General features: G+C 45.8%; 1 protein-coding gene across 1 annotated transcript in view; it reads left to right on the plus strand.

Moving 5' to 3' along the window:
* Window positions 1-14,360, plus strand: part of kcnk5a (potassium channel, subfamily K, member 5a) — a 57,511-nt gene extending 43,151 nt beyond the window's left edge. Inside the window, exons 2-5 of the mRNA XM_069887760.1 lie at window positions 1,599-1,710; window positions 1,813-1,979; window positions 8,363-8,531; window positions 10,807-14,360. Coding sequence (XP_069743861.1) covers window positions 1,599-1,710; window positions 1,813-1,979; window positions 8,363-8,531; window positions 10,807-11,624 — 1,266 coding nt within the window. The 3' untranslated portion in view covers window positions 11,625-14,360. The remainder of the gene's footprint in view (window positions 1-1,598; window positions 1,711-1,812; window positions 1,980-8,362; window positions 8,532-10,806) is intronic.
* Window positions 14,361-15,011: the final 651 nt, after the last annotated feature.

Genomic DNA, 15,011 nt, shown 5'->3' on the forward strand with positions numbered 1-15,011 from the left:
TTCCAAATTCCATGGTACTGGCTTGCTATTAAGCCTTGGCAACTAATTTAAAAGAAAGATGGACCCCCCCCACCTTTGCCTGCTTTAGCCCTGTCTCCACCCCCCCGGCCCCTCTCGTCTTCCTTTACCCCCCCCCCGGCCCCTCTCGTCCTCCTTCACCCCCCTCCCCGGACCCTCTCGTCCTCCTTCACCCCCCCCCACTGGCCCCTTTCGTCCTCTTTCACCCCCCCGGCCCCTCTCGTCCTCTTTCACCCCCCGGCCCCTCTCGTCCTCTTTCACCCCCCCCCAGCCCCTCTCGTCCTCTTTCACCCCCCCCCCCCGGGAGACATGCAAACTCCACATGGGTAGCACAGGTCATCAGGATGGAACCAGGCTTTCTAGAGCAGTGAGGCTCTGATTTATTGGTTTCATTGCCTGTGCTGTAATCCGTTGGCACTTCAACCTGCATCGCCCCTTTCATACTTCATTCACCCTCATGACTTGCGTTGAATTAAAATTCAAATAGGTAGTTCTGGGTGTTGGATTTTCTGCCCCTTCAGGCCAGTTGACATTGCCAGCCAAAATGAAGTGACCTCTATCACATTGTCCCTCTTTGATGGTCCAGCTTCAAATCTCAGACCTTTCCCGTGGCTTCCAGTGAAAGTCCACCTTGCGACTTGTGGGTGTTTTGGGGTGGTTACTGCTTGCTATTTACGAGCACTTGACTTACTTCTCCCCTAACCCCCTCCCAACCACTCCACTAACCCCCTCCCAACCACTCCCCTAACCCCCTCCCAACCACCCCCATAAGGTCATCACATTCCTTCATATCCTCAAAATAGAGCCATGGTCCAAAGCTTAACATTCCCTTATCCAGATATATGGCTCACCCTCTTGAGGGGCTTCTTCTGAGATTTTGTTGTTCCCCATTATTAGAACCATAGGATATTGCAGCTCAGAAGCAGGCCCTTGTAGTCTGTGCTGAACTATTATTTTGCCCAGTCCCACTGACCTGCACCACATCCCTCTGATCAAATGTTATTTAATTGCTAAAACTGAACCCGCATTAACCACTTTGACTGGCAGCTCATTCCATGCTCCTGCCACTCTCTGTGTGAAGAAATACCCCCCCCCTTAATTTTCACCTTAAACACCTAACCCATGACCTCTTGTTTGTATCTCACCCAACCTCAATGGGGGGAAAAAACCTATACGCACTTGCCCTCTCTATACCCATCATAAATTTGTATGCTTCTATCAAACCTGTAACTCAGTTCCTCAAGTCCCAGCATCGTCCTAGAAAATCTTCTCCGCACTCTTTCAATCCAAGTGGTATCTTTCCTGCAGTTTGATTCAGGGCAAGAGAAAACTAAATTGGATTCTTCTTATTTGCATCACCATTGGTAATTTTCCATTAAAAACTCTTGTACCACAGGGCAACAGCATGTTTCCTTGATATAAAATGGGTTAAGGGGCCATGAAAATGCATCTTCACAATGGAGGAGAGGGTTCATTTCTTTAATTCAGGAAGAGGGACCTAATACGAGTTTGGCTTGGGTGGACGTTAGTCCTACATCTCTGCAGAACAAATGTTAAATGTTCCTCTACTGTGCTTACAGACCGTTGAAGAGGCTGCTGGTCAAGGGGTCACCATCACTGGGAATAAGACCTTCAATAACTGGAATTGGCCCAATGCAGTTATTTTTGCTGCTACAGTCATCACCACCATTGGTAAGTAGATCTCACTGGTGTTCGGATCAAGTAGTGAACTTGTTAGTGGCGTGGATGATTTACCCTTGGGCTTTTCTCTATTCCTCCCTCCATCCGGCACAGGTTATGGAAATATCTCCCCCAAGACCTCACAGGGCCGCCTCTTCTGCATCTTCTACGGGCTGTTTGGTGCACCACTCTGCCTCTCCTGGATCAGCGCCTTGGGCAAGTTCTTTGGAGGACGGGCTAAAAAGTTGGGTGAAGCCTTAACCAGGAAAGGTGTGACTCCGGTAAGAATAACTCACACTAAACACCAGAAGACATCTGCAAAAAATGAAGGAAGGAAATATTAGGGGAGACCTAAGGGGCAGGTTTTTTTACTTGGAAGGATATAGTTAAGTTAGGTGAGTGGGAAAAGGTCTGGCAGATGGAGTACAACATTAGTAAATGTGAGGTCATCCACTTTGGTTGGACAAATAGAAGAGCAGATTATTATTTAAATGGTGAAAGACGGCAGCATGTTGTAGTGCAGAAGGACTTGGGAGGGCTTGTGCATGAATTGCAAAAAGTAGGGTTGCAGGTACAATAGGTTATTAAGAAGGAAAATGGAATGTTGGCCTTCATCGCTAGAGGAATTGAAGTCAAGTGCAGGGAGGTCATGCTCCAACTGTACAAGGTCCTGGTGAGGCCGCACCTGGAGTACTGTGTGCAGTACTAGTCTCCCTACTTGAGGAAGGATATACTGGCCTTGGAGGCAGTCCAGAGGGATTTTACCAGGTTGATCCCAGGGATGAGGGGGTTGACCTATGAGGAGAAATTAAATCGTCTGGGATTATACTCACCTGAATTCAAAAAAATGAGAGGAAATCTTATAGAAACATATAAAATTATGAAAAGGATCGATAAAATAGAGGCAGGAAAATTGTTTTCACTGGTAGGTGAGACCAGAACTAGGGGACACGGCCTCAAGATTCATGGGAGTAGATTTAAGATGGAAATGAGGAAAAACTGTTTTTCCCAGAGACGAGTGAATCTGTGGAATTCTCTGCACAGGGAGGCAGGTAGAGAATATTTAAAGTTCAGTTGGATAGATTTTTACATTAAAAAAAAGGAATTAAGGGATATGGGGAAAAGGCTGGTAGGTGGAGTTGAGTCATCAGATTGAACGGCGGAGTAGGTTCGACGGGCTGCATGGCCGACTCCCACTCCTATTTCTTGTGTTCTTATGTTAGAGAGTTGTGGGTGTCTGGAATTCCTTGTAATAGTAGTAGAGGCGGAAACATTAGGGGATGAAAGAAATATCGAGTGTTTGAGGTAGGAAGGCCTTTTTTATTCTGGTAGGTGAATATGAGTTGGCACAACGTTGTGGGCCGGGGCCTACACTGTGCTGTAGTGTTCTCTATTCTATCCCTCCTTACCGTTCTCAGGGTCTTTGAAATTCCAACTAACCTTTTGCTGTGATAATAGAAATCTAGAACATTATAGGCCCTTCAACCCATGATGTTGTGCTGACCAATGTAAAGCATCTCCACAACAATCCAACCCTTCCCAATGTCATACTCATAACCCTCTATTTTTCTTTATATGCGGGTGCTGATCCGAGAGTTTGTTGGATGTCCCTATTATACCAGTCCCACCACCGTAGGCAGTGCATTCCAGGCACCTGCCACTGTCTGAGTTTAAAAACTAGTTACCTCTGACATTTCCCCTGAACTTCCCTCCACTCGCCATCAGCAGATGTCCTTTGGTGTTCGCTATTGTGTGAGTCTGAAGCAGGGAGTGGGGGTTTAGAAATGCTGGAGGAACTCAGCCGGTCTTTTCAGCATCAATAGGAGACAAAGATACATTGCCGACATTTTGGGCCTGAGCCCTTCCTCAAGGAAAATCAGAAAAGGCAGGAATAGGATGTATCAGAAAGGGGGTGGAATCCAGACCCACAAAAGATATTAATTGGATCTGATAAGGGACTAGGTAGAATTTATTATGTCTGTGCGAAAGGAGACAGGGAAAGGAGAGACGACAGGGGAAGGAGGAGCTGGCGGGGGGGGTGGTGGTTTAATGAGATGCAGAGAAGATAATATTAATGCCATTGGGTTGGAGGGGGCCAGTCAGAAGGTGAGGTGCTGTTCCTCCAATTTATAGGTGGTCTCAGTCTGGCAGTGCATGAGAGCATGGACAGACATGTCGGCAAGGGAATGGGGTGGAGGATTGAAATGGGTAGCCACTGGGAGATCCACGATATTTTGGCAGACTGGGTCGACGAACTTAACAAAGCAATCTCCCCAGTCTGTGTCCAGTCTCAAATGTAAAGGAGACCACGGATGGAGGACCGGATGCAGTAGATGACCCCCTGCAGATTCACGTGGAATGTTGCTTCACTTGGAAGGAATGTTTGAGGCCCCGAATGGTGCTGAAGGAGTAGATGTGGTCACAGGGGATGATTGGTGGGGAGGGAGGAGAGGACAAGGGAGTCGTGAAGGGGGCAGTCCCTGCAGAAGGTGGGGAGGAGAGCGGTATATGTGTCTAGTGGTCGGATCACATATTAGGTGGTGTAAATGGTGGAGGAGGAGGATGTGTTGGATGTGAAGGCTGGTGGGGTGGTAATTGAGGATGAGGAATCCTGTCTTTGTTGCACATGGGGGGCGGGAGGAGGCCAGGGCAGATGAGCAGGTAATGGAGAATATCCAGGTGATTGCCGAGTTGATGGTGGTAAAGGGAAACCCATGTGGTTTGAAGAAGAAGGGCATCTCTGATGATCTGGCATGGAAGACCTCATCCTGGGTGCAGATCAGACAGAGATGCAGGAACTGGGGGTTTGTTCCTGATGGAATATGGCAAGGTGCAAGATATTATGACACAATGTTGGACAATTAGGAAGATAGAACATAGAAATCTTTTGCAAAGTTCAGGCCATTTGGCCCACAGTGTTGTGCAGACCTATTTACCAACTGTCTAGAATTTCCCAACTGCATTACCCTCCATTCTCCTCAGATCCATACACCTATCTAACAGTCTCTTAAAAGATCCTATTGTACCTGCCTCCACTGTCATTGCCAACAGTAGATTCCATGTTCCTACGACTGTGTGGGGATAAACCTTCCTCTTTCATCTCTCCTGTACTTACTTCCAAGCACATTAAAACTATGCCCCCCATGTTAGCCATTTCAGCCCTGGGGAGAAAGCCCCAACCATCCACACTATCAATGCCTTTCATCATCTTGCACACCTCTATCAGGTCATCCCCTCATCCTTTGTCAATCCAAGGAGAAAAGACCAAGTTCACGCAATCGATCCAATCCAGGCAAAATCCTTGTAAATCTCCTCTGCATCTACATCTTTCTTAAAATGAGGTGAGCAGAACTGAACACAGTAATAAAAGTGGGGTCTAACCAAGTATTTGTATAGCTTCAACATTACCTCCTGGAAGTTGAATTAAGACTCGCTGTTACACGGCAGATCCAAGATCTAACTGCATGAACAGACATCATAGAACATTGCAGCACAGTAGTAGCCATTTGGCCCATTATGTTGAGCTAACTCACCCTCCCTACTTCACAACCCTCTATTTTTATTTCATCCATGTATCTAAGAGTCTCCTAAATGCCCCCAATGTTTCTGCTTCTTCCACCACCACCCCTGGCAAGACATACCAGGGACCCACAACTCTCGCTGTGTAAAACAAAAATGAAACAAAACTTTACCCCTGATGTCTCCCTTCACTTTGTGCAGGTATCATCTGGTGTTAGCTACTCCTACGTTGGGGGTGGAGAAAATGTGCTGAATGTCTATCTTATCTCTGCCTCTCATAATCTTGTAGACTTCCATTAAGTCACCACTCATCCTTCTTTACTCCAAGGAGAAAACCCCTAACCTTGCCTCATAAGACATTTTTTTCCCCAAACCAGGCAACATTCTGGTAAATCTCCATCTGTGGTGAGGGATCTACTGTTGGCTTCAGCACTCAGTAAAAGAAGGCCATTTTCCTCAACCATCCACTCTTATCCATTGTTTTAGGGATGTGCAGGATGAAAATGGGGCCCTTCCACCCACCTCATTCATCCTGACCATCAAACACTCATTTAGATTCATCCTCCTTTTTTCTTCCCGCTCTCGCCCATACACTTGTGACAGCGGACCATTAACTTGCCGACCTGCACCCTTCTGGGATGTGGAAGGGTCCCTGACACACCTGGAGGAAGACCGTGCGGTCATGGGAAAGGTGCAAACTCCACACAGGCGGCACCAGAGCTCAGGATTGAACTCTAGACCCTGGAGCCACAGGGTAGCCAGCTGCACGACTGTGCTGTGATGAGGCCAGAAAGAGACGATTGCATTTATTTAGAGCCTATTATGGATCTCAGAGCATCTCAAAGTGTTTTATAAGTGGTAGTATAGGAGGAAACCCAAAGAAGTTTTGCCAGGCAAATTATTAGGAATGAGTCCGTGGTCCTGTTAAGAGAGGATGGACCCTATGGGTTTAGAACTTGATCCTTTGAATTCTACATCCCGGTTTTCCAGGACTACCAACAAGCATACATACTCTGTGTCCCAATTTTCGAGGACTGATTTTTGTACCCAACCACCAGCTGGATCGTTCATAGTGTAGATGTTTACTCATGGACCCGGTCCAGAGAACATATTACGAAAATGGCCAGAGTCCAAAGGGTTAAAAGGATGAGGGGTTGAACTTGTTCAATTTGCCAAGTGGCTGGACGGGATGGAAGTTGAGATGTTTTGCACGTGCGGGAGAGGACATAGTGACAAAATAAGGGTCTGGCCATTTATAGCTGAGGTGCAAAGAAATTTCTTCCAAGGGTGTCGAATGCCCTTGGAGGAGGAGGAGGGAGGCCAGGGCATTCGTTTATATATTTTTTTTAAAAACCCACAAAAATGCTGGAGGAACTCATTGGATCATGCAGTGTCCATAGGAGGTCATGGTACCTCGAAGAAAGGCTCAGACCCGAAATGTCGGGTTATTTATCTTTACCTCTTACGGACACTGTGAGTCTTCCTGTGTTCCCCCTACAACCACAGTTAGTGTTTCACTCCATTATTGAGATGTATTTAGGTGGATAGATGAAGGGGGGATGGACACGCATGACATCACATACAGATTCCTTTATCCCGCGGGCGCGGCAGAATGGCCACGAACTGGTAGTGCAAAAAAAAACTGTATACAAACAAATAAAGTTCCCACAACTGAGATGGTCAGACATGTCATTCAAGTGACTGTTACACTGGCGTGCGAGATTGATTCATGTGTGAAAGCGGAGGCATTTGAACCTGTGTCATCTTGGCTTGAGATTGCTGTCAACAAGCAATCTGAAGGGGCCAGAGTGTCCGTTACTGATTATTCTGTGGAAATATTTTAAAGATTTTGGCTCCCCTCAAAGTTTTAGCAGTATAAATCTAATCCATTTTTGCATTGTAGCTTGTATAATAATATGCCTTTTCTTGGCTTGAATCCCTTGGAAAAAACTGGGAAAGTCAATATTTTTAGAATGAAAGTAGAACTTGTTATTACAGACAATAAAATGATAATGTAGCCCTGAGTGTAGTTTCCACTGCTGCAGAGAATAGTTGGTGTTGAACAGTGTTCTTGTAATAATAAAAGCACAAAATTTTTTGGAGAAACTCAGCAGGTCCTGGAGGAAGAGGCAGAAAGATGGGCCAGTAAGTTTCTGGATGACACAAAGGTTGGCGGAGTCGCAGATGAAGGTGAAGGTTGTCAAAGGTACAGGAGGATATAGACAGAATGGCGAGTTGAGCAGAGAAGTGGCAGATGGAGTTCAATCTGGATAATTGTGAGATGATGCATTTTGGAAGGACAAACCAGAAGGCCAAATACAGAGTTAAGGGTCAGTTACTTAAGAATGTGGATGAACAGATGACCTTGGGGTTCAAATCTATATATCCCTCAAGGCCGCCACACAAGTTGATAGGATAGTTAAGAAGGCCAGTGGGATGCTGGGATTCACAGGGGAATTGAGTTCAGTAGAGGTGTCATGTTGCAACTCTACAAATCTTTGGTGAGACCACACTGAGAGTATTGTGTTCCGTTCTGGATGTGGAAGCTATGGAGAGGGTGCAGAGGAGATTCACCAGGATGTTGCCTGGATTGGGAAACAAGTCTCATGAGGCAAGGTTGGCAGAGCTTGGACTTTTCACTTTGGAGCAAAGAAAGATGAGAGGAGATTGATTGAGATTATGAGAGGCATAGATAGGGTGGACAGCTAGCACCTGTTTCCCAGGGCAGAATCGCCAAACTCCAGAGGACGAATATACAAAGTTAAGGGAGGTAAGTTTAGGGGAGACATCAAGGGTAAGTTTTTTTTTTACACATAGAGTTGAGGGAGCCTGGAATACCATGCCAGGAACATGGATGAAAGAAAAATAGAAGGCTATGGGGTAGGGAAGGTTTAATACTATTTTTTGGAAGGAATATATGGGTCAGCACAGCATCAAGGGCCGAAGGGCCTGTACCGTGCTGTATTGTTCTAGGTTCAGCGACGCCCACCAAGATATAAAACCAGCATTTTGGGCTGGAGCCCTTCCTCCTATAGACGCTGAGGGACCTGTTAAGTTTCTCCAGAAATTTTGTGCATTTAAATACAACCAAACTTTCTTGTTTCACTCCTGGCTCTAATATTCTGTTTATACTTTGATTTAACAGCGGAAGGCCCAGATAACCTGCACGGCCATTTTCATTGTTTGGGGCCTCCTGGTGCATCTGGTGATCCCCCCCTTTGTCTTCAAGGTGACTGAAGGCTGGTCCTACATTGACGGCTTGTATTACTCTTTCATCACGATCTCCACTATCGGGTTTGGAGACTTTGTGGCAGGTATGGAGCACCCTGCATTGAAGTTGCTTCTCACTCAACTGTGTTTAGGGCCGAGAATGGGGAGTGCAAAAGGGGTTTTGTTTTATGGAGGTGCACGCGAGAATCTGAAGCTCAGCCACACCGGCTGGAGAAACTTCTCTGCTCTGATGAAGTTCTGATGAAGAGCTCTGCTCGAAACGATGACCATTCTTTTTCTCTCACTGATGGTCCTTGGCCCATTGAGTTCCACCAACTTTCGGGGTGAGGGGGGGTTGTCTGAAACTTCAAAGAAAGTCTGTGACTGTTGTTAGTAAACAAGCGTGCTGGAGAAACTCAGCAGGGCCCATAGGAGGTAAAAATATATAACCAACGTTCACCTTCGGCAGATGGCTGAACAGAAAAGTAGAAAGAGAAGGGAAGAAGGTGAAAGGGGAGGGAAACAGCCAGAAGGCCAACATGGACAGGGGAGAAAACATACAGGGTTGTAGGTCAATTGGGTGTCACGGGCTTGAGAGCGAAAAGGGTCTGTTACTGTGCTACACGTCTGAATTAAATTAAGTTTTTTAAAAAATTTAAAAGTGGTCAGGGGAGGGGGGGGAATAGCTCTGTGAATGCAGAGGAAAGGAGACAGAGAGATTTTGCAAGGCTTTAGTTTCTGTTTATATTGGCTTCATGTGGTGCATTTTTGCACAGTCACTGTCCTCGCCACCACTCTCGACGCAAGTGGAGGGTGGTTCGGCTCCGTGACCTATGGCCAGGAGTGGGGAAGTTAGAAATGAAGCAAATGTTTGAATTGCAGCAAGGAGGAGGTGGAAAGAAAAGAAGGGAAGCTCTGTGATAGATGTAAATTGTACTTGTGGCCAAAATTTTCCACACTCGGTTCCAATTGTGGTGCGAGGTCATTTAACCTGTTTGTCAGATTCCTTGCTTACCGACGCTGTGAACGCATAGCCAAGGAAATGAGGCAGTATGTGCCCCACTTGTTCAATGCTTCTTTGAGACTCCCTTGTACCTGAAGCCTCTTCGTCTTCCTAAAAGTTTTCATGTGAGAGAGGAAATATTTTGTCCTCTTCTTTACCCGTTTGTCTTTTCTAATGCTGTCCCCCACGCCCTTCTCATGATGTTTGATCCGTCTCCTAATGGAAGAAAAGAAGTCAAAAGTTTTTATTGGGATATCCATTAACCTACAGAACTGGTAAACACTCACTTATTAGGCAGCACATGTGGGGTCAATCGACGCAACTGGTAAGACCACCATAAAAGATGAATGAAAGAATTTGTTGCTTATAACATGGACAATATAAAGCTTGTATTTTAGACATGTAAATATACAGCACGGTAACAGGTCATTTTGCCCCTCGAGCCCATGCCACCCAATTTACACCAATTAACCTACAACCTCAAATGGTGGGAGAAAACTGGAGCCCCTGGGAGAAAACCCCACACAGACATGGAGGGAATGAACAAACTCCTTACAGGCAGTGCGGGATTCGAGCCCTGGTCCCGATCGCTGGCGCTATAAAGGTGTTGAGCTAACAGCTACGCCAGCCATGCCACCCCTACACCAACCGTGCTGCTCCTCAACCCATCTATGGGCCATAGATCATTACAGCACAATGCAGGCCCTTCAGCCTATGACCTACATAAACTTACTCCACAACAATCTCACCCTTTCCTACCTCACACCGTTGACCTATTTTTCCTGAATCCCTGTGCCTATCTGTGAGTCCTTGGGATGTCCCCATTATACCAACCTCCACCACCAACCCCAGCAGTGCATTCCAGGCACCAACACTTACCTCTGATATCTCCCCAAACTTTCCTCTACTCCTGTTAAACCAACGCCCTCTGGGATTTGCTGTTGTCAGGAGAAAGGTGCTGGCTTGTCTGCCCTATCTAATCCACTCATGATCTTGTAAACCTCCAAATCCCCTCTCGTCCTTTTTCTCTAATTTGGCGACCAGGCTTCAAATGACATGTTCTCCAATCCAGGCCACGTGCAGGTAAATCTCCTCCAAAGCATTTACATCCTTCCTGCAATGATCCCACCAGAACTGGACGCCAACTGACCAGAGTTTTCTCGAGCTGACTCGTGGCTTTCGAATGCAATGACTAATGAAGGCCCACACACCATACTTTAGCACAGTAGGTAATGCAGGAATAAAACAAAAGTAGAAAGGAATTGTGAAGAGTGCGGGGCATGGATATTAAAGAAACTAGTGGCTGATTTTTGAAACCATAATTTTCACTGTCACTCAGTGTTTCATGCTAACCTTGAACACTACTCTTTCCCTAGGTGTTGACCCAAATGCAAGCTATCATGCCCTCTACAGGTATTTTGTAGAGCTGTGGATATACTTGGGCCTGGCATGGCTTTCCCTATTCTTCAACTGGAAGGTGAGCATGTTGGTCCAGGCGCACAAAGCCATCAAAAAGAGGCGAAAGCGAATGCGAGGATCCTCGGAGAACGGAATGAGCCCCGGGCCCCTTGATTCCCATCTCGCAGACTCCAAGATAACGGACTCGACGGAGGTGAATATCTTTCGCTTCCTCTCCAAGAAGCAGGAGAGCTACAATGATCTCATCAAGCAGATCGGGACAAAGACCCTGAAGAGCGGCAGGAGTGAGCTCCTGCGAGTCGAAGTCCCAGTGATCAAGGACGACAGTGAGGGTCAGCCTGGTGCAATTGAGGTCAGAAAAATAGGTCTGGAGAGGTTTCAGTACAAGCCACCTGACCCGTCCACCATTGAAGACACTGAGATTACAATGCCCACAACTGAAGAGAGAGAGCCAGATTGCATGTTGCAAGAGAATCAACTGGATAAAACTGTTCCAGAGGATCGCTCAGCCTGGGACACCCGGACTCATCTGCCTTTATTCTTTGAGAATGCCAACATCCGCTTCCTTGATGAGCGAAACCTTCTCGCCGATGACGAGAAGGTGGACCTGTCAGTGGATGAGAACCTGATGGAAGAGGGAGAGTCGGACGTGCTGGTGGGATCACCAGAAGCTAACCACGCAAACTTCCGTGGCTACAAGTTGGGAGATCTGCCTGACTATGACCAGCTGATGAATGGTTACAACAAGGTGCACAACATTGAAGTGGTGATATAACCCAAAGCCTACGCAAGGCTTTGTTCTCTCAGCTCCTCTCTCTGGTGTACGTGGACCATTCCACCAGATGACCTGAGCAACAGGGTGTAGATAGCACCCTATTGATGTTGAAGAGCTACTAATGACATTGGGCTCTAGGATAAGAATAATTCCTGAACCACAAGTACAAACTTTTATATTTGGCTTGGGGGGGGGGTGGGGGGGAGGGAAGGAGAGGTGATTCAATACAAAAAATCCCAATTGGGAGAGCACAATTTCCAGAACAAATATTGACCGATGGAAACTTACGAACTGAAATGCTTCCAGGTGTACTCAGAGAACTTTTCTTGAAAGAATACTGCGAGTTTCATCTTCCAAATGAGCAGTTTTTAAAGTAAAAACTTTTTTTGAGCCAGGAACTGTCTACCTTTTAAAAAAAAATGTCCATTGCAATTGGTTCCAAATGTCTTTGAGACTTTATTGATGCAGAAGCATAATTTGACGTGGATTTGACAATATACACAAATTGAAAGCAGTTATCCCACATGAGAAATTTGGTGGGGCGGGGGGGAGGTGAGGGCGTGATTTCAGCAACTGAATTGGTTTTATTTTGCGAACGTGTTGTTTCACTGCCTGCGAAACTACTCCAAAGCAAAGTCCATGTCCTGCCGTTAACAATGAGGCTTCTGACCTGCATTGTTGCCTTGGTTACCAGCTCACCCTTCTCTTCGTCCCCCCCCCCCCCCCCCAGAGGTTTCAGTTTCAGGTCGACTCCTTCTATTTGGTGAATTATGCATTTTTTCCCCCTTAGCAACAACCTGAAGGCCTTTTTTATTTAAAATAAAGGCTGTCTGCAGGGAAGTTTGGGGGTGGGGAGGGGGGGGGGGGGTTGGGTGTGTGGGTAGGGAAAGGAGGAGGTAGTGGAAGCAACTTGAAAAGTTAGCAAGCTCCAAGGCTTCCTCCATGTGCATTTCAGTTGGTGAAGAAACTCTCACTGACGTGCCTGGTTATAAAGCAAAGGAACTACTCCGCGATGAAGGCTGAAGGCCATGACTACTTCCACTGCTTCACCTTCTGCAATTCCTCGCCCTTTTCACACATTAATCCATGACCAACAGTGTGAGTTACATTATTTTCTTTGTGCTGTTGCATTCTATGAGATAAAGGTGTCCAGAGCAAAATTTAATCGTTTACATTTAACACCAGACTTGTTCCAGAGATGGGTAGGCAGGTCTGATTTTTTTTAACGGAAAGGGTGTTGGGAGATGGGTCCAGAGTAAAGTTTAAAAAAAAACCCCCGTTGAGTCTTCTCGTGCCCAAAAGAAGTAGTTGCCGAAGTGTGCCTTAACTCATCGAATTTGTTCCAATGCGTGTGCTTTGACTACGGAAAGTTGATGCTGCGGGAATTTGGTTCATTTGTGCTCTTCTGCTAGTAATGTGAACCTCCAAGGTAGCTTCAGAACAAAAGATGTCCTATGAATTGTGGACGCACCCTCTGTCGGGCGAGTGGGGAATGTTTCCCAAAGTGGTACAGTGCCATTAAGGTACAAAAGCACAAGATTGCAAGGTAAGATTGCCAATTAAACCCTCTCTTCCACCAGAATGAAGACTCATGAATCTGGTGCCAAATTTCTATTCCTCACCTTCAACTTCCACCTGCTGGAATTTTACCTTTCCAGATTTTCTTTATGTACACTCAAGCAGTTGACCTTTTAAAACTTTATATATTTAATAAATTAACATTGTTGAGTTGAAGACTAGAATGGTGAGGCATTGATGAATCTCTTTAAAGCCTTATTATGAGATGGAGTGACGATAACTCTTAAAATGAACTTTAGTTGATTATTTTTAAAATTAACGTCTGGCTCTCAGCAAATGGGAACTGAGCAGATAATTCATAGAGCACACTCCCTACTCGGTGTTTAAGTGATACTCGGGAGCATTTTGAGATTCTCTTTTGTGTAGCGAAATGTTATAAATCATGTCCACATGTGAACCGTACCCAAATCTTGGGTTGTCGAACTATCTTTTGAAAGTTATTGCTGCTAAGTTAGGGAACAGATTAAATAGCGATTAGTAACCTTGCCGTGGAGCGATCCGGTTTCCAAAAACATGCGGTTGATGGAGCGCCTGCAAGCATGCCAAATTAAACGGGCCAATAAAATCCCCGACTTTGCCTTGGTGTTTGGAGGTCTGACAATAAAGAGGCCATCAGAGAACAAGGGTTGATTGACCTTCCAGGGAAAGAGAAAGCCCAAGATGTTCTCGAAAACTTATTGCAATGCTGAGTGTAGCGTATTCATCCCCCGCCTTAAAGGTTTGCTGCCGGGCGTCTTAGTGAGATCGGTGGCTTGGAAGAGCCAGTCCCCTTTTTTTTAAGCAGAATGCGGGATTGAAGAGAGGAGATGGTGGGGGAGAAGTGTAAGAACTGTGAAAGTGTGGCTAGCCGTAGAGTGAAGCCAGGTTCGTCTCTTCTCCTTCACACCTGTGAAATTCTTCGTGACATCATTTGTCTTTGCAAGATTGGACCCTGTAGGACAGTTTTCTTAAATCTATAAAAGAAAGGGAAGTTGAAAGTCTTCTCGATCATTGCGTCGCTCCATTCTGTGAATCAACTGTTCTCCTGATGACCATTGCTGTATTTATGTCTGGAATGTCTTTATTAAGTGCTGTCTTTTTTGGTCTCTGTAAATTGTGGACCTAATTTATTTCTGTTCATTTGAGAATGTAAATAAAACATATTTTTAATATACATTACCAAGTGACTCAGTTTGGTGTATTTTTTTTAATGTCTTAAGGTTCACTGAACCTCGAGACTGTTAAGGAAACAATGTGTTGGGGGGACTTGGTGGGTCAGGCAGCATCCATGGTGAGTAGTGGTTAGACAGTAGCCCCTTTCACACTGGTACCTTGCCCCAGTAATTGATGGCCGGTCTACTGGTTAAGGGTCCAGTGTGAAAGCTCATTAATTAGCATGCAGGTGTCATCAGATAGCGGGGATAGATAGGTAGCATCCTCCCCGGCGTTTGATGACGCCTGTGTGCTGATTAGCCCAGAGTGATAGGGTATCCTGGGATTAAGTAGTGGCACGTTGATTACGTTTTTTGCATGAGTGTAGGAACGTGAAGGAAACAAAAGAAGGTATAAACTTGGCCAACCTATATAAAACTTTATAAATGTCTAAAGGACCATGGGGAAAGTTGCAGTGGGGGAGAGAGATGGTGGATCTGCCCTCCCAGAATTCCATGGGGCTGAAAATCCCCTCCATGAGTGCTCCGTCTATACTGTCCATTACCTGCTGCTTGGAATTATGGGAGGGCAAGTCTGCCATTGCTCTTTTCCCCACGGTCTTTATAAATTGCACGCTATTGGTGCTTGGACTTCCCCACAGTGTTTATAAATTGTGTG

Source organism: Narcine bancroftii, chromosome 6, assembly GCF_036971445.1.
Source record: "Narcine bancroftii isolate sNarBan1 chromosome 6, sNarBan1.hap1, whole genome shotgun sequence".
Taxonomy (NCBI): Eukaryota; Metazoa; Chordata; class Chondrichthyes; order Torpediniformes; family Narcinidae; genus Narcine; species Narcine bancroftii.